Source organism: Babylonia areolata, chromosome 23 (genome assembly GCF_041734735.1).
Source record: "Babylonia areolata isolate BAREFJ2019XMU chromosome 23, ASM4173473v1, whole genome shotgun sequence".
Classification (NCBI taxonomy): Eukaryota; Metazoa; Mollusca; class Gastropoda; order Neogastropoda; family Buccinidae; genus Babylonia; species Babylonia areolata.
In genome coordinates this window covers 4,912,398-4,931,718 of record NC_134898.1, presented here as the reverse complement: position 1 = coordinate 4,931,718, position 19,321 = coordinate 4,912,398, and the positions used below count along the sequence as shown (strand labels likewise).

The 19,321-nt window shown below is 44.7% G+C and overlaps 1 protein-coding gene across 1 annotated transcript in view; it reads left to right on the top strand.

Moving 5' to 3' along the window:
• The window catches only part of LOC143297590 (uncharacterized), a 91,285-nt gene that overhangs the window by 55,208 nt on the left and 16,756 nt on the right, over positions 1 to 19,321 (top strand). Inside the window, exons 13-16 of the mRNA XM_076609996.1 lie at positions 4,990 to 5,053; positions 6,358 to 6,403; positions 7,734 to 7,885; positions 9,959 to 10,035. Coding sequence (XP_076466111.1) covers positions 4,990 to 5,053; positions 6,358 to 6,403; positions 7,734 to 7,885; positions 9,959 to 10,035 — 339 coding nt within the window. The remainder of the gene's footprint in view (positions 1 to 4,989; positions 5,054 to 6,357; positions 6,404 to 7,733; positions 7,886 to 9,958; positions 10,036 to 19,321) is intronic.

Sequence of the window (19,321 nt, the reverse complement as noted above, 5' to 3'; positions counted from 1 at the left end):
TCTCTCATACTTACCCTTTTGTCTCTCTTACTTCGCTCCTTTTTGTCTCTCTCTTAACTTCTCTCACTCTCTGTCTCTCTTACTTTTCTCTCTCTCTTGTCTCTGTCTCTTTTCTCTCTCCCTATCTCTCTTATTTCTCTCCGTGTGCCTCTCTCTCTTACTTCTCTCACTCTCTGTCTCTTACTTTTCTCTTCTCTCTCTCTTGTCTCTCCGTCTCTTCTCTCTCTTTCTGTCTCTCTCATACTTCTCTCTCTTTCTGTCTCTCTCGTACTTCTCTCTCTTTCTGTCTCTCTCGTACTTCTCTTGCTCTCCCCTCTTCCCAGTTATGCCAGTTATTGTTCAGAGGACAAACTGTCAGCTGCTGCAGCAGAAAAGCGAGCTTGCAGAAAAGGGACGGCAGCCGCTTACACATGTGACCGCTGTGACAGAGACTGTCTCTCTCGCATCGGTCTCTACAGTCACAGGCGACGCTGCTTGGTCCAAGCAGACAGCCCAATGAGGCATTAGGTCGGGTATACTCTATCCATGGTCAGCCATGACTGAAGGAGGCCTACTCTTCAGGCGTAGTCAGTCAGAAAGGGAGAGTTGACCTTGTAAATAAACTATTCTCCTTCCCACTCACTCTTTCTCTGTGTCTGTCCTTTTCACTGTCTTTTGGTTTTTGGTGTGTGTGTGTGTGTGTGTATACCATCATGCCCGAAGTGATATATGGGTGTTGGTGAGGGTTGCTTTATGCTTTATTTTCTGAAAGTGCAGTGTTTTCGCATTGGTGGGCCAGTGCAACCTTTTGGCAAGATCGTTTTATGTTTGCTGTGTGTGTGTGAACTCGCCCAACGTGTGTGTGTGTGTATGTGTGTGTGTGTTTGTGTTGTGTGTATGCGTTGTGGTGTGGATGTGAGTGTGTGTGTGTGTGTGTGTGTGTGTGTGTGTGTGTGTGTGTGAATACCATCATGCCCAGGCGATGTATGGGTGTTTGTGAGGGTTGCTTTATGCTTTATTTTCTGAAGGTGCAGTGTTTTCGCATTGGTGGGCCAGTGCAACCTTTTGGCAAGATCGTTTTATGTTTGCTGTGTGTGTGTGAACTCGCCCAACGTGTGTGTGTGTGTGTGTGTGTTTGTGTTGTGTGTATGCGTTGTGGTGTGGATGTGAGTGTGTGTTTGTGTGTGTGTGTGTGTGTGTGTCTGTGTGTGTGTGTGTGTGTGTGTGTGTGTGTGAATACCATCATGCCCCAAGTGATGTATGGGTGTTGGTGAGGGTTGCTTTATGCTGTATTTTCTGAAAGTGCAGTGTTTTCGCATTGGTGGGCCAGTGCAACCTTTTGGCAAGATCGTTTTATGTTTGCTGTGTGTGTGTGAACTCGCCCAACGTGTGTGTGTGTGTGTGTGTGTGTGTGTTTGTGTTGTGTGTATGCGTTGTGGTGTGGATGTGAGTGTGTGTTTGTGTGTGTGTGTGTGTGTGTGTGTGTGTGTGTGTGTGTGTGTGTGTGTGTGAATACCATCATGCCCCAAGTGATGTATGGGTGTTGGTGAGGGTTGCTTTATGCTGTATTTTCTGAAAGTGCAGTGTTTTCGCATTGGTGGGCCAGTGCAACCTTTTGGCAAGATCGTTTTATGTTTGCTGTGTGTGTGTGAACTCCCCCAACGTGTGTGTGTGTGTGTGTGTGTGTGTGTTTGTGTTGTGTGTATGCGTTGTGGTGTGGATGTGAGTGTGTGTTTGTGTGTGTGTGTGTGTGTGTGTGTGTGTGTGTGTGTGTGTGTGTGTGAATACCATCATGCCCCAAGTGATGTATGGGTGTTGGTGAGGGTTGCTTTATGCTGTATTTTCTGAAAGTGCAGTGTTTTCGCATTGGTGGGCCAGTGCAACCTTTTGGCAAGATCGTTTTATGTTTGCTGTGTGTGTGTGAACTCGCCCAACGTGTGTGTGTGTGTGTGTATGTGTATGTGTGTGTGTGTGTGCGCGTTATGTGTTGTGTTGTGTGTATGTGTTGTGGTGTGGATGTGAGTGTGTGTTTATGTGTGTGTGTGTGTGTGTGTGTGTGTGTGTGTGTGTGGATACCATCATGCCCGAAGTGATATATGGGTGTTGGTGAGGGTTGCTTTATGCTTTATTTTCTGAAAGTGCAGTGTTTTCGCATTGGTGGGCCAGTGCAACCTTTTGGCAAGATCGTTTTATGTTTGCTGTGTGTGTGTGAACTCGCCCAATGTGTGTGTGTGTGTGTGTGTGTGTTGTGGTGTGGATGTGTGTGTGTGTGTGTGTGCATGCCACAGTTGCATGAGTGATTGTTATCTGTCATGAAAAGCCAGCACTCCAATCACCACTGCAGGTGGGGTTGGTGGGACAGGAAAAGGTAAAAAAAAAAAAAAGAAGAACCTCTCTGTCCTGTTGTTGAGCTTTTGAACCTCTCACGTCAGTGACAAGCACTTGACGACCCAGCCACAAGTTACAGCACAACAGTGACCCCAGTCAGTGACAAGCACTTGACGACCCAGCCACCAGTTACAGCACAACAGTGGCCCCAGTCAGTGACAAGCACTTGACGACCCAGCCACCAGTTACAGCACAACAGTGGCCCCAGTCCGTGACAAGCACTTGACGACCCAGCCACCAGTTACGGCACAACAGTGGCCCCAGTCAGTGACAAGCACTTGACGACCCAGCCACCAGTTACAGCACAACAGTGGCCCCAGTCCGTGACAAGCACTTGAAGACCCAGCCACCAGTTACAGCACAACATTGGCCCCAGTCAGTGACAAGCATTTGACGGCCCAGCCACAAGTTACAGCACAACAGTGGCCCCAGTCAGTGACAAGCACTTGACGACCCAGCCACCAGTTACAGCACAACAGTGGCCCCAGTCAGTGACAAGCACTTGACGACCCAGCCACCAGTTACAGCACAACAGTGACCCCAGTCAGTGACAAGCACTTGACGACCCAGCCACCAGTTACAGCACAACAGTGGCCCCAGTCTGTGGAGGAGGGGGGGGGGGGGTGGGGGGGGGAGAAAGTAATGGCGAGCGTGGGATTTGATCCTCTGCCCTCTGGTTCTCTGGCATCCTAGATGGATGTGTTACCACTAGGCCACCACTCCACTCATGTGTAGTTCCTAGGACCACTTGACTCCCCCCATACCCCCTGTCATGTCTGGGGCCCTGCCACCACCGTCCCTGTGAAGTCTTCTGCTTGGTGATGTATCCAGGACATTTTTGTGTCATCAGGTGTCCTTGTGAAATCATCCTGCTTGGTGATATATCCAGGACATTTGTGTCATCAGGCATCCTTGTGAAGTCTTCCTGTTGTTGAAATATCCAGGACATATGTGTCATCAGGCATTCTTGTGAAGTCTTCCTGTTGTTGAAATATCCAGGACATTTGTGTCATCAGGCATTCTTGTGAAGTCTTCCTGTTGTTGAAATATCCAGGACATTTGTGTCATCAGGCATTCTTGTGAAGTCTTCCTGTTGTTGAAATATCCAGGACATTAGTGTCATCAGGTGTCCTTCCGATGTCTTCCTGCTTGTTGATATATCCAGGACATTTTTTTTGTCATCAGGTGTCCTTGTGAAGTCTTCCTGCTTGTTGAAATATCCAGGACATTTGTGTCATCAGATGTCCTTCCGATGTCTTCCTGCTTGTTGAAATATCCAGGACATTTGTGTCGTCAGGTGTCCTTCCGATGTCTTCCTGCTTGTTGATATATCCAGGACATTTGTGTCATCAGGTGTCCTTGTGAAGTCTTCCTGCTTGTTGATATATCCAGGACATTTGTGTCATCAGGTGTCCTTGTGAAGTCTTCCTGCTTGTTGAAATATCCAGGACATTTGTGTCATCAGGTGTCCTTCCGATGTCTTCCTGCTTGTTGATATATCCAGGACATTTTTTTTGTCATCAGGTGTCCTTGTGAAGTCTTCCTGCTTGTTGATATATCCAGGACATTTGTGTCATCAGGTGTCCTTGTGAAGTCTTCCTGCTTGTTGATATATCCAGGACATTAGTGTCATCAGGCATTCTTGTGAAGTCTTCCTGCTTGGTGATATATCCAGGACATCAGTGTCATCAGCTGTGTGAATATGACCTAGCCATCTGGATGTGACCAGCAAAGTCTAAACATTAGCGTCATTCACGACCAGTAAAGGACTTCCCTTCACCCCATGTATCAGCATCTCCTCCTGACTTCCTGGCCGTACTAGTGTAGCCCAAGTGTCACCCCCGGGGCCACAGACTTGTCTGTTGATTTATCTTCATCTCCCAGCTGTTTGGATCAGTTATCAGTCGGCAAAAGCATGAGGTGAATTTGTTACAGGCACATTGTGGTGTGCTGCATGTAACAGAAGTTTTCTGTTGATGAACTTGATCTGTTGACAGTTACAGACACACTGGTGTGTATGACATGTGACAGATGTTTCTGATGATCTGTTTACAACAGACACACTGGTGTGTACGACATGTAACAGGTGTTTCTGATGATCTGTTGACAGTTACAGACACACTGGTGTGTGTGACATGTAACAGGTGTTTTCTGATGATCTGTTGACAGTTACAGACACACTGGTGTGTACGACATGTAACAGGTGTTTCTGATGATCTGTTGACAGTTACAGACACACTGGTGTGTACGACATGTAACACGTGTTTCTGATGATCTGTTTACAATAGACACACTGGTGTGTACGACATGTAACAGGTGTTTCTGATGATCTGTTGACAGTTACAGACACACTGGTGTGTACGACATGTAACACGTGTTTCTGATGATCTGTTTACAATAGACACACTGGTGTGTATGACATGTAACAGGTGTTTCTGATGATCTGTTTACAATAGACACACTGGTGTGTATGACATGTAACAGGTGTTTCTGATGATCTGTTTACAATAGACACACTGGTGTGTATGACATGTAACAGGTGTTTTCTGATGATCTGTTGACAGTTACAGACACACTGGTGTGTACGACATGTAATAGATGTTTCTGATGATCTGTTGACAGTTACAGACACATCATTGCTGGTGGGGTGGTGCAGAAGATTCCGATTGAAACTGCCAACACAGAGGTAAGTTTGTGACAGTTTGTTATGAACACGCTGTGTTCAGACCATCATTTCTTCATGCCAGGTTTGTTTTATACTGTGCTCAGACCATCATTTCTTCATGCCAGGTTTGTTTTATACTGTATTGAGACCATCATTTCTTCATGCCAGGTTTGTTTTATACTGTATTGAGACCATCATGTCTTCATGCCAGGTTTGTTTTATACTGTGTTCAGACCATCATTTCTTCATGCCAGGTTTGTTTTATACTGTGTTCAGACCATCATTTCTTCATGCCAGGTTTGTTTTATACTGTCTTCAGACCATCATTTCTTCATGCCAGGTTTGTTTTATACTGTCTTCAGACCATCATTTGTTCGTGCCAGGTTTGTTTTATACTGTATTTAGACCTTCATGCTGGAGTCTTTTTGTTTGTTTGTTTTCACTGTGTTCAGACTTCAATTCTTTCATGCTATGTCTGTTTTATACAGTTTCAGACTGTCTTTTTTCTATGCTAAACAATGCAGGTGTGTTTGGATTTTGTTTCATATAAATCTTAAACTGTGACAGCATATTCTGAACATTTTTTTTCTCTTCTGAATGTAACTTTACACAAGCAAACTGCAGCAATGAAATGATCAAACCACAGACAACAATGACAGATTCATGTCCATCATCCGACATTTTGGGTGGCGAACAGCTGAGTTGTTAAAGCTTTGGACTTTAAGTCTGAGGTGTCTTGAGTTCAATCTCAGTATTGGCGCTTGAAAATTTCCCCCGAGGTCAGTATGTGCAGTCCTCCTAGTGCCTTCATACCCTTCATGCGCATGCTCGAACAAAAGATCAAGTAAGCGTTTTAACTCACTCAGTACGGCCATTCCTCTCTTCTCCTCTACACAGACCCCTCAGATGTCCAGTGGGTGTCTGAATGACCCAACCTTTAGCTTCCGTCGTCAGAATTGTGGTATTCTTTGTCAACATTCACCTCTTCAGTATAAGAGCCTTGCGCTTGCAATATTTTGATGATGGTAATTGGGCTGAAACGCTGTAATCCATGTCCATGTTTGTTGGGCTATGGAAACACAGACATACCCAGCATGTGCGTTCTCCAAGACGGGAGTATGGATCTCTACATGCAGGGTAAAAACAGTCATATATGTAAAAGCCTGCTTGTAGATCTGTATATGAGTGAACATAAGAACTGCAGCCCACAAATGCAGGAAGAAAGAAGAAAGAGAGAGAGAGAGAGAGAGAGAGAGCTGTATCTATGTATGTATCACTGATGGCCCAGATAATGAAGTGTCATGTAGTGCTGCGGGATGTTACAGTCGCCCCCTGTGAAGATGAGGCAGAAGTCAGGAAACCGACGCTTGGGTGAGTACACACACACACACACACACACACACACACACACACACACACACACACACACACACAAAGAAACACACACACACACACACACACACACAAAGAAACACACGAACACACAAAGAAACACACAAACACAAGAAACACAAACACACACACACACACACACACACACACACACACACACACACACACACACACACAGAGACTTGGGTGAGTTCAAACAGCATGAAGATCATTACACACACATTCACTTGCACCGTATACATTCGCATGCACATGCACACAGCTCCGTGCACTCCTCTCTGTGTGATTAACACACACAGAACACATAGCAGCACAGATAAACCTGAAGTGTGTGTGTGTGTGTGTGTGTGTGTGTGTTAAAATGACTCGCAAAATATCATTGATCCTTCATTACACACACAAATTGTAATGTGTTTGCGTGTGTGCGTGTGTGTGTGAAAATGACATGCAAAATATCATTGATCCTTCATTACACACACAGATTGTAATGTTTGTATGAGTGTGTGTGTGTGTGTGTTCTTCACCTTTACATTTTTTCACCTGTGCGTTGTGATTTAACGTGATATATATATATTGTTATGGTATCCTCCACACCCCAAAAGGAGAAAAAGATTGAAATTCTTTTGATCTTGAGGGTATGAAAAATTAAATTAGTATGTGTGCACTCACGCTTGAATGTGTGTGTGTGTGTACGGGGGGGGTGTGGGTGCGTAATTGTGTGAAACATGCTCACGCGTTTTTTTCCCCCCAGAAACTGATCATGCACAAAAGATGACAGTAGGTGGTATGAAAAAAACAACAACCTCTCTTTCTTTCTGTCTCTCTCCTTCCTTCCCCCCACTCTCTCACCCTTCCTCTGTGCGTGTGTGTGTTACTCGCTTCCGTTCCGTACAGATGTGAGCGACGTTGTCTCTCTCAGTTTGACGCTGTGTTATACTCGTACATTAGACATGTATTAAGTATTCAGTATAACTACATTTATATGCGTACATGTTTCTTAGAACAACGGCAGATGTGTAAGTCGGCCAAAGTGCTAATATCTTCACCGTTGGAAAATAAAGATTCATTCATTCATTCATTCATTCATTCTCTCTTTCTCTCTCTGTACATGTATAAGTTGGTAGTGGAAGTGGGGTATTAAAGGTGATGTAGGTGTATGTGCACTCATGCATGTGTTCATGTGTGTGTGTGCAGTTGCGTGAAATACCCAGCATGATTTTTAAAAGACTCTTGAATTTTTTTTTTTTCAGGACCGTATCACACACACACACACAAAAAGCTAATTTTCAGCGTGACTGACTGTGCTCAGATCGGCGTGTGTCCTGCAAGGACCTGGGGAAGGGTGACTGCGAGGGCTGGCTGTACAAGCGCAAGGAGAAGGACCATCGGCTGGCCAAGCACTGGAACAAGCACTGGTGCGTCCTCAAGAACTTCAACCTCTACTACTACAAGAACAAAGAGGTGGGCGCTTCACGAGGGAGAGGGGGGGATACAGTGCGATGCAGTGTAATACAGCACAAAGCAGCACAACACAATGCAATACAATACGATGGAATGCAATACAGTACAGTACAGTACAGTACAATGTAATACAACACAAAGCAGCACAACACAATTTGTGGTGTTGTGTGGTGTGGTGTGGTGTTGTGCTGTGCTGTGCTGTGCTGTGCTGCGGTGTGCTTCAGTCAACCAGACAGTGCACCACCATAGGCGACTTTTGTCGACATCCAGGGGTCATGTTGCAAGGACCATTTTATCACATTGTAACAAAGCTTGACAGCTGCAGCCAGTTTCCCACACAACAGAACAATGACTGACCTTTGCCCCCTGTGTGAGTTTGAAGTGAACAAGTCCATCACGTTGTTTTGACATTAACCAGTTTGTGTGACTGAGAGCGTTTATTTGGCCCTGGGGAGTGCTTTGCACACAGAAACGTGGTGGTGAGTTTAGGGTGTAAAGAGTTTCAGTTTCTCAAGGAGGCATCGCCGCATTTGGACAAATCCATATATGCTACACCACATCTGCTAGGCAGATGCCTGATCAGCCGCATAACTCAACACGCTAGTTGAGCGCTTGTGCATATATTTGTGTACCTATCAGAGTGGATACCTTCTATGAAATTTTGCCAAAGGCCAATACTTCCGTTGCCATGGGTTCTTTATCAGTGCGCCAAATGCTTGCTGCACAGGGGACCTTGGTTTATCTTATCGTCTCATCTGAATGACTAGACGCTCAGATTTCCTAGTCAAACTTTGGAGAGAGGGTGAGACCGGTATTTGAGCCCAGAACCTCATGGACACTTTGTTGGCAGATAAATATCTTAACCATTCTGCCACCTTCATTCATAAGGGTAGAAGGAATAAGCACAATAATCATTGCTGCTGTTGTTGACAGCCAGCCTTCTGGGCAAAGAAAAATGAAAGAAAAGAATTGTGAAAGTCAAAATGTTTGGAACAGCAAAATGTAAGAAATCTCACGAGCATGCACAGAACGATTACCTGAAGGCTACATTGTGTTACCGTGGTGTGACTGTGTCTGACTAGGATCTGAAGGCTGTATTGGCTTACCATGGTATGATATATCTGACCATGATCTGAAGGCTGTATTGATTTACCATGGTATGACTGTGTCTGACCAGGATCTGAAGGCTGTATTGATTTACCATGGTATGATATGTCTGACCAGGATCTGAAGGCTGTATTGATTTACCATGGTATGATATGTCTGACCAGGATCTGAAGGCTGTATTGGTTTACCATGGTATGATATGTCTGACCAGGATCTGAAGGCTGTATTGGCTTACCATGGTATGATATATCTGACCATGATCTGAAGGCTGTATTGGCTTACCATGGTATGATATATCTGACCATGATCTGAAGGCTGTATTGGCTTACCATGGTATGATATATCTGACCATGATCTGAAGGCTGTATTGGCTTACCATGGTATGATATGTCTGACCATGATCTGAAGGCTGTATTGATTTACCATGGTATGATGTGTCTGACCAGGATCTGAAGGCTGTATTGATTTACCATGGTATGATATGTCTGACCATGATCTGAAGGCTGTATTGATTTACCATGGTATGACTGTGTCTGACCAGGATCTAAAGGATGAACTGATTTACCATGGTATGATATGTCTGACCAGGATCTGAAGGCTGTATTGATTTACCATGGTATGATATGTCTGACCATGATCTGAAGGCTGTATTGATTTACCATGGTATGATATGTCTGACCAGGATCTGAAGGCTGTATTGATTTACCATGGTATGATATGTCTGACCATGATCTGAAGGCTGTATTGATTTACCATGGTATGATATGTCTGACCAGGATCTGAAGGCTGTATTGATTTACCATGGTATGACTGTGTCTGACCAGGATCTAAAGGATGAACTGATTTACCATGGTATGATATGTCTGACCAGGATCTGAAGGCTGTATTGATTTACCATGGTATGACTGTGTCTGACCAGGATCTAAAGGATGAACTGATTTACCATGGTATGATATGTCTGACCAGGATCTGAAGGCCAAAGGAGTCATCTACCTACCAGCCTTCCAGGTGTCTCCAGCCATCGACCTGAAGACCAAGAAATTGTGAGTCCTCTGTGGTACTGATACGTTAGTTTGAGCCACAGTTATTAACCCCGTGGCTGCTGAATGGTGGTGCAATGAGATCTGTGTGGTGTGAATCTTACATGCAGTTTCTACTTTGTGTGTAGTTTTTAACTCACTCAGTACGGCCAGTCCTCTCTTCTCCTCTACACAGACCCCTCGGATGTCCAGTGGGTGTCTGAATGACCCAACCTTTAGCTTCCGTTGTCAGAATTGTGGTATTCTCTGTCAACATTCACCTCTTCAGTATAAGAGCCTTCCGCTTGCAATATTTTGATGATGGTAATTGGGGTGAAACGCTGTTTACGTTAACGTCTCTTTTCGCCGTTCGTATGGAGAGAGTTAAGGGGTGTCACTGATTTTAATGATCAGGAGGAAAAGGCCCAGTAGGAAAGTTGTGATTGACGTCCTGATATGTAAGCTCTGTTTTATCACAGTCTTCTTCTTCATTCATTCATTTGTGGGCTGCAGGTCCCACATTCCCTCATATACATGAGTGGGCCTTTACGTGAAAGACTGTTTTTGCTCCCACTGTGTGGGCAGTCATACTCCATTTTGGGGGTGTGTGTGTGCCAAATATGTTCTTGTTTCCATAAGCCACTGAATGCTGACATGGATAACAGGATACCATAAGCCACTGAATGCTGACATGGATAACAGGATCTTCATGTATTTGATCTTCTGCAGGCGTATACACACAAAAGGGGGTTCAGGTCTCCCCATCTGTTAACCTGGAAGATCAGAAAACTCTCCACCCTTTTACCTGGGCAGGTGCCTTGACCGAGATAGGAACCTGTGACCGTCATATTGAAAGTCCAACACTTTAACCAATCAGCTGTTGCACCCGTTGTTTTATCACAGTGAGAGGTGACAGCCTTCACTGAAGGGAGTACAGTTTCAGTTTCAGTAGCTCAAGGAGGCGTCACTGCGTTCGGACAAATCCATATACGCTACACCACGTCTGCCAAGCAGATGCCTGACCAGCAGCGTAACCCAAAGCGCTTTGTCAGGCCTTGAGAAGAAAAAAAGAAAAAAGAAAGGTGAATAAATTATAGATAAGCTTACATAAATAAATAGATAAATAAATAAATAAATAACTAATAATTATGATATAAAAAAGGTAGTAGTAATGAAAATAATAATAATAAAATAATAATAATAAATAAATAAATAAATAAATAAGACAACAATGATGATAAATAAGCAAATAAATGTAAAACATGAAGACACACATTCACACATACACCCACACATGCATAACAGATATGCACCAAACACGCAGTTTCACAGATATGAAAGCACAGTCAAATACATATAAACGTACATGAGCTCCAACACACACACACACACACACACACACACCACACCACACACATTACCCTGCACCTCCTCTACCCCCCTCCTCCACACACTCATTTCTAGTCTATGTATCGCAGCTTCCACGGCACACACACACACAGTACAAGTCAGCAGCAGTGAAGTGGTAAGGAAGGATACAGTTGTGTTGCCACAAAAGAACTGTTGGATCTGGGGGTCCATGGCAGGGAATAAAGTGAGCTGTGCCACAAGGGATGTATAGCACTTGGGTTGTAGCCTATATGGATCAGCCTGCATGCTCGGACACAGAGTAAGATCCAGGGGATAAGATAACAGGGTTTTTTTTCTAATAAGTTCCTTCTGCTGTGCTCATGGTGTCACGTGTGAACATAAATGAAGCTGTGACCAGCTGTTGGTGTTGCTGTTGGAAAACACATCACGTATTATACATAAGTTGTTACGGTTCCTGGCAGAGTAAAGAGTTAATGACGATAATTATATGATTTATATTGCAGCTTTCCGTGTGAAACTGCTCAGCTGTGCTGTGCAGTGTAAAAACTGACATGTCAGACATACATTAGAACACTCGAATGGCTTTTTCCATGCACAACCCTGCACAGACAGACCAAACACTCAAACACTAACACATGTATGGGTACACACATAAAAACATCACACACAACACTCATCATGCGTATCACACATCACAGTACCTAAGGGGTACACATTTTATATCACAAACGGTATGACCAACAGCACATTAATTAACTAAAAAATATCCCAGTACATAAAACCTGTCCCAATATTTACAACCAACCAGGCACATCACAGTGCCCGAACAATGCGTATCTCAAATCACAATACTTGAAGTCAGTCTCCCCCCCCTGTAGCAATGTGCCCAGTGCAGTCTCTGCTCCATTCTGAACAAAGACTCCAGTCCACACCAAAGTTTCCAAAACTCTCACAGTGTCGACAGAGGGAGTCAGGTTGGTGGCTTTCTCTCCAGCTCTCGGTATGCTGTCTGTCACTCACACATTACACATATGCTCACTGTGTGATACACACATGAACACGTTAACTACACAGGCACACACCATTCCATAGGTACACAACACTACAGCCTCAACCACACCCCCAACATACACAACACATCAGCAGCATGCATGGAAAATAGAACCAAACACACAGTTGCACACATCAGGGGAGGTGAAGGTCAGAACATTGCTGTGTAAAGTTGTTTCTGAATGATGGGAAACTCATGAGTTTTCCTGAGGGACAGAGGTAGGGGGGGCATGGGGTTACAGCCGTGAATGTTTGAGCATGTTACACACTGATACCTGTGATTGCACGCTGTTCGTTTTGCACCTGGTGGTGCAGTGATTTCAGGTAAGCACTCCTTCCTTTCCTCTCAACCTTGCCGTAGTTTGGATGTTGTCACCTGTTGTCTGTTGTCTGTTTGCATGTTGTCTTGGGGTCTTGTTGTACACACATGAACATGCTTGAAAACCAAATGTTGGTGACCACACTGTTGTGATCACTCTTGGTGTGTGGCCTCCTGGTGACCTATTGTCAGTGTATGGGGGTGTGTCTGTGTTTGGGGGTGTGGCTGTGGCTGTGTATGAGGTGTGTCTGTGTTTGGGGGTGTGGCTGTGGCTGTGTATGGGGGTGTGGCTGTGTATGGGGGTGTGGCCGTGGCTGTGTATGGGGGTGTGGCTGTGGCTGTGTATGGGGGTGTGGCTGTGGCTGTGTATGGGGGTGTGACTGTGTATGGGGGTGTGGCTGTGTATGGGGGTGTGTGGCTGTGTATGGGGGTGTGGCTGTGGCTGTGTATGGGGGTGTGGCCGTGGCTGTGTGTATGGGGGTGTGGCTGTGGCTGTGTATGGGGGTGTGGCTGTGTATGGGGGATTTTGTGATTTGCCAGTTTGGTGGGAGTCTGCTTCCTTCAGAAAAGAGGCGGGTCCAGGGGAGATAATTGCACTTGCTTGATGGTGGTATTCTGCGGTAAGCTGATTGGTTCTCTACATATCTTTCTTTTTTTTTTTGGTATCTATATATTTTGTTCATTATTTATTTTATTACCTTTTTGTTGTTGTTGTTGTTGTTGCAAACTTAGGGTAAGCGCTCAAGACCTGACCAGTGTTTTGGGTTGATGAAAAAGGTCGGTTATTTGCTTTTTTTTTCTTGCTTTTTTTCTCAAGCAGATGTGGTAAAGTGTGTATGGATCAATCCACTCTCTTTGACACCTCTTTGAAACTGAAACTGAAACTGAAAGCCCATAGAGCTCCATGAATATGCACTACATCAAGATGTCTTTCTCAGTAAACTGAAAATAAACTTTACAGTGGAGTGATGGCCTAGAGGTAACGCGTCCGCCTAGGAAGCGAGAGAATCTGAGCACACTGGTTTGAATCACACCGGCAGTCGCCAGTATTTTCTCCTCCTCCACTAGACCTTGAGTGGTGGTCTGGACGCTAGTCATTCAGATGAGACAATAAACCAAGGTCCCGTGAGCAGCATGCACTTAGCGCACGTGAAAGAATCCATGACAACAAAAAAAGGTTGTCCCTGGCAAAAATCTGTAGAAAGATCCACTTCGATAGGAAAAACAAATACAATTGCAGGTTGGGGGGGGAAAAAAAGAAGAAGAAAAAAGGGTGGTGCTCGCAGTGTAGCGATGCGCTCTCCCTGTGGAGAGCAGCCCGAATTTCACACAGAGAAATCTGTGGTGACTAAAATAGAAATACAAATACAAATGCAACATGAAGAGGGCACTGACTTGAGGCGGACACATCCGTGCACTTTGCATCCAGTTGGATGCTGTTAGTGTGTGTTTGTTGTACACATTACAGCATCCCCTCACCCCCTCCTCACCCAACAAATGTGTGTGTGCGTGTTGATTTGATTTTGGGTGGATGCTTTTTAGTTACGCTTATCGTAGTTTCTTCACCCGGCTCCAAGTTTCGTGTTTGTTTATTTTCTTTCTTTTGTTTTGTGTGTGTGTGTGTGTGTGTGTGTGTGTGCCTTTCCCCCAGATTCTTTCCCTAGATGGAAACAAAAGTAAAATAGATGCTTTTTTGGGGGGGGTTCTTTTTGTTTTCATTGGATGTTCTTTGTGATACATATTGTTGCTTCTGCCTGAAAATTTGTGTTCCTTTGTGTACGTTTGATTTTTCTTTCGGATGGACAGTGTGCAAGTTGAAAGCTGGTCTGAGTGCACTTATTAACCCCTCGTCTGCTGAACCATTTGGTGAAATGAGATTAGTGTGGCTTGTGAGAACAAGTGTAATGCAGCCTGAAGAGGAAGAAGTTCAGATACACAGTCGTGACTGACATCCTGACCTGTAAGCTGTATCTGATCTCAGTGATGTGACAGCCCTTCACTGACATCCTGACCTGTAAGCTGTATCTGATCTCAGTGATGTGACAGCCCTTCACTGACATCCTGACCTGTAAGCTGTATCTGATCTCAGTGATGTGACAGCCCTTCACTGACATCCTGACCTGTAAGCTGTGTCTGATCTCAGTGATGTGACAGCCCTTCACTGACATCCTGACCTGTAAGCTGTGTCTGATCTCAATGAGGTGACAGCCCTTCACTGACATCCTGACCTGTAAGCTGTGTCTGATCTCAGTGAGGTGACAGCCCTTCACTGACATCCTCACCAGTAAGCTGTGTCTGATCTCAATGAGGTGACAGCCCTTCACTGACATCCTGACCTGTAAGCTGTGTCTGATCTCATTGAGATGACAGCCCATCACTGACATCCTGACCTGTAAGCTCTGCGTTATCTCAGTGAGGTGACAGCCCTTCACTGACATCCTGACTTGTAAGCTCTGTCTTATCTCAGTGAGGTGACAGCCCTTCACTGACATCCTGACCTGTAAGCTGTGTCTGATCTCATTGAGATGACAGCCCTTCACTGACATCCTGACCTGTAAGCTGTGTCTGATCTCATTGAGATGACAGCCCTTCACTGACATCCTGACCTGTAAGCTTTGTCTGATCTCAGTGAGGTGACAGCCCTTCACTGACATCCTGACCTGTAAGCTGTGTCTGATCTCATTGAGATGACAGCCCTTCACTGACATCCTGACCTGTAAGCTGTGTCTGATCTCATTGAGATGACAGCCCTTCACTGACATCCTGACCTGTAAGCTGTGTCTGATCTCATTGAGATGACAGCCCTTCACTGACATCCTGACCTGTAAGCTGTGTCTGATCTCATTGAGATGACAGCCCTTCACTGACATCCTGACCTGTAAGCTGTGTCTGATCTCATTGAGATGACAGCCCTTCACTGACATCCTGACCTGTAAGCTGTGTCTGATCTCATTGAGATGACAGCCCTTCACTGACATCCTGACCTGTAAGCTGTGTCTGATCTCATTGAGATGACAGCCCTTCACTGACATCCTGACCTGTAAGCTGTGTCTGATCTCATTGAGATGACAGCCCTTCACTGACATCCTGACCTGTAAGCTGTGTCTGATCTCATTGAGATGACAGCCCTTCACTGACATCCTGACCTGTGAGCTCTGTCTGATCTCATTGAGATGACAGCCCTTCACTGACATCCTGACCTGTAAGCTGTGTCTGATCTCATTGAGATGACAGCCCTTCACTGACATCCTGACCTGTGAGCTGTGTCTGATCTCATTGAGATGACAGCCCTTCACTGACATCCTGACCTGTAAGCTGTGTCTGATCTCATTGAGATGACAGCCCTTCACTGACATCCTGACCTGTAAGCTGTGTCTGATCTCATTGAGATGACAGCCCTTCACTGACATCCTGACCTGTAAGCTGTGTCTGATCTCAGTGATGTGACAGCCCTTCACTGACATCCTGACCTGTAAGCCGTGTCTGATCTCAATGAGGTGACAGCCCTTCACTGACATCCTGACCTGCGAGCTCTGTATTATCTCAGTGAGGTGACAGCCCTTCACTGACATCCTGACTTGTAAGCTGTGTCTGATCTCAGTGAGGTGACAGCCCTTCACTGACATCCTGACCTGTAAGCTGTGTCTGATCTCATTGAGATGATAGCCCTTCACTGACATCCTGACCTGTAAGCTGTGTCTGATCTCATTGAGATGACAGCCCTTCACTGACATCCTGACCTGTAAGCTGTGTCTGATCTCATTGAGATGACAGCCCTTCACTGACATCCTGACCTGTGAGCTGTGTCTGATCTCATTGAGATGACAGCCCTTCACTGACATCCTGACCTGTAAGCTGTGTCTGATCTCATTGAGATGACAGCCCTTCACTGACATCCTGACCTGTAAGCTGTGTCTGATCTCATTGAGATGACAGCCCTTCACTGACATCCTGACCTGTAAGCTGTGTCTGATCTCAGTGATGTGACAGCCCTTCACTGACATCCTGACCTGTAAGCCGTGTCTGATCTCAATGAGGTGACAGCCCTTCACTGACATCCTGACCTGCGAGCTCTGTATTATCTCAGTGAGGTGACAGCCCTTCACTGACATCCTGACTTGTAAGCTGTGTCTTATCTCAGTGAGGTGACAGCCCTTCACTGACATCCTGACCTGTAAGCTGTGTCTGATCTCATTGAGATGACAGCCCTTCACTGACATCCTGACCTGTAAGCTGTGTCTGATCTCATTGAGATGACAGCCCTTCACTGACATCCTGACCTGTAAGCTGTGTCTGATCTCATTGAGATGACAGCCCTTCACTGACATCCTGACCTGTAAGCTGTGTCTGATCTTATTGAGGTGACAACCCTTCACTGACATCCTGACTTGTAAGCTCTGTATTATCTCAGTGAGGTGACGGCCCTTCACTATGGAAGTCAAGGGGTTAAACAGGAGAAAGAAACAGAGAATCTGGGAGCCTCGTTCTGATTGTGAAAAAGCCTGTGTCATTTCTTCCTTTCATGTATTTGCTCAAAGGTTGACAGAGAAGCAGTGACCAGGAATTATATACATTCTTTTGTTGACCGCTAGCACTGGCAAAATATGTGATCAGACATTGTTTCGGTTTATGAATTTATTATATGATTTGCTTTTGTTTTCATTTACTTAGCGAGTTGTTGAATTTGGCTATACCATATTATTATTTTTTTTGTTGTCGTTTGTTTTTCTCTGATTTTGTTGAATATGCTATACCATAACGTTTTTTGTTTTCTTGTTGTTTTTTGCTTGTTTTTGTGTTGTTGTTTTTTGTAACTCTTGTTTTCAGAAACCATCTGCTGTTGTGAGCATGAGACATGCTGCACTTTATTTGTGATTTGTGAAAAACTTATCAGGCTGTGGAATGCTTTGCTGTGGGCTTGACACACCAGTGGGTTGTTAGTGAAGTCAGCACCATCACCTTGAAGTTGTGCTTTGTTTGATCATGCGTGCATCTTTTTTTTTCCCCTATTTTTTTTAATGCTGGGACTACAGGTGACATTTGATAGCTTTCTGGTAGCTCCACATGCTGCTACTCCTTAGGTTGTTTTTTTTAATTTGTTTGTATTTTGGTGGTTGTTTTTTTCACAACCAATGAAGAATACACCTTCTGTCCAAGGAAAAGTAGCAGATTAATCAGAATGCTGATTCAAGAAGATCTGGGCAGGGTTTTGCTTATGAGGTCAGCTTTTGATCGGCTGTGACAATGATGTGGGTTTACTTTGTGTCAGGCTTTTGAAGTCCGTAAAGCAGGTGATAAACCACAATACTTTGTGTTCCATGTGATTCATCATGGACAGGTTTATAAATCAACATAGGTAGCTGGACGGATGGTTAGATACTGGGGTGTTCACTAATGATCGACTTTGAATTTTGTTTTATTTTCAAGATTTGAAAGTCAATTCAGCTTACACATATTTCAGTGCTTGCCTTCAGTTTACCTGTATGTTTCAGCATCGACCTTCTGTGGACATGGCTGTCTTTCAGAATTGCTATACAGTTTTGATTGATTGATTGATGTGGATACTTCTATAGCGCCTATCCTCGGTCAGAGACCAAGCTCTAAGCGCTTTACATACACGGGGGACATTTGCACCACAGGCTGCCTACCTGGGTAGAGCCGACTGACGGCTGCTACTGGGCGCTCATCATTCGTTTCCTGTGTCATTCAATCAGATTTCAGATGCACACACATACACACTCAGACAGACATGTAACATTTTACGTGTATGACTGTTTGTTTGTTTTTTATTTACCCCGCCATGTAGGCAGCCATACTCCGTTTTCGGGGGTGTGCATGCTGGGTATATTTTTGTTTCCATAACCCACCGAACGCTGACATGGATTACAGGATCTTTAACGTGCGTATTTGATCTTCTGCGTGTGCATACACACGAAGGGGGTTCAGGCACTAGCAGGTCTGCACATATGTTGACCTGGGAGATCGGAAAAATCTCCACCCTTTACCCACCAGGTGCACCGAGATTCGAACCCAGGTCCCTCAGATTGAAAGTCCAGCGCTTTAACCATTCGGCTATTGCACCCGTTGCACAGTTAAGAATAACCATGCATCAGTGTTGTAAAGACCTGTGGGTTGTGAATTAAGATGAAAAGAAGTGTCAACGTTTCTGGCCATTGCTCTTTCTTCAGGCACCGTGATTAGTGGAAACAGCAGTGGGGGTAAAGGCAAGATTAAAGGGAAACTAAGTGTATTAATCAGCAGTGGAGGTAAAGGCAAGATTAAAGGGAAACTAAGTGTATTAATCAGCAGTGGAGGTAAAGGCAAGATTGAAGGGAAATAAGTGTATTAATCAGCAGTGGAGGTAAAGGCAAGATTAAAGGGAAACTGTGTATTAATCAGCAGTGGAGGTAAAGGCAAGATTAAAGGGAAACTGTGTATTAATCAGCAGTGGAGGTAAAGGCAAGATTAAAGGGAAACTAAGTGGAGGTAAAGGCAAGATTAAAGGGAAACTAAGTGTATTAATTAGCAGTGGAGGTAAAGTCAAGATTAAAGGGGAACTAAGTGTATTAA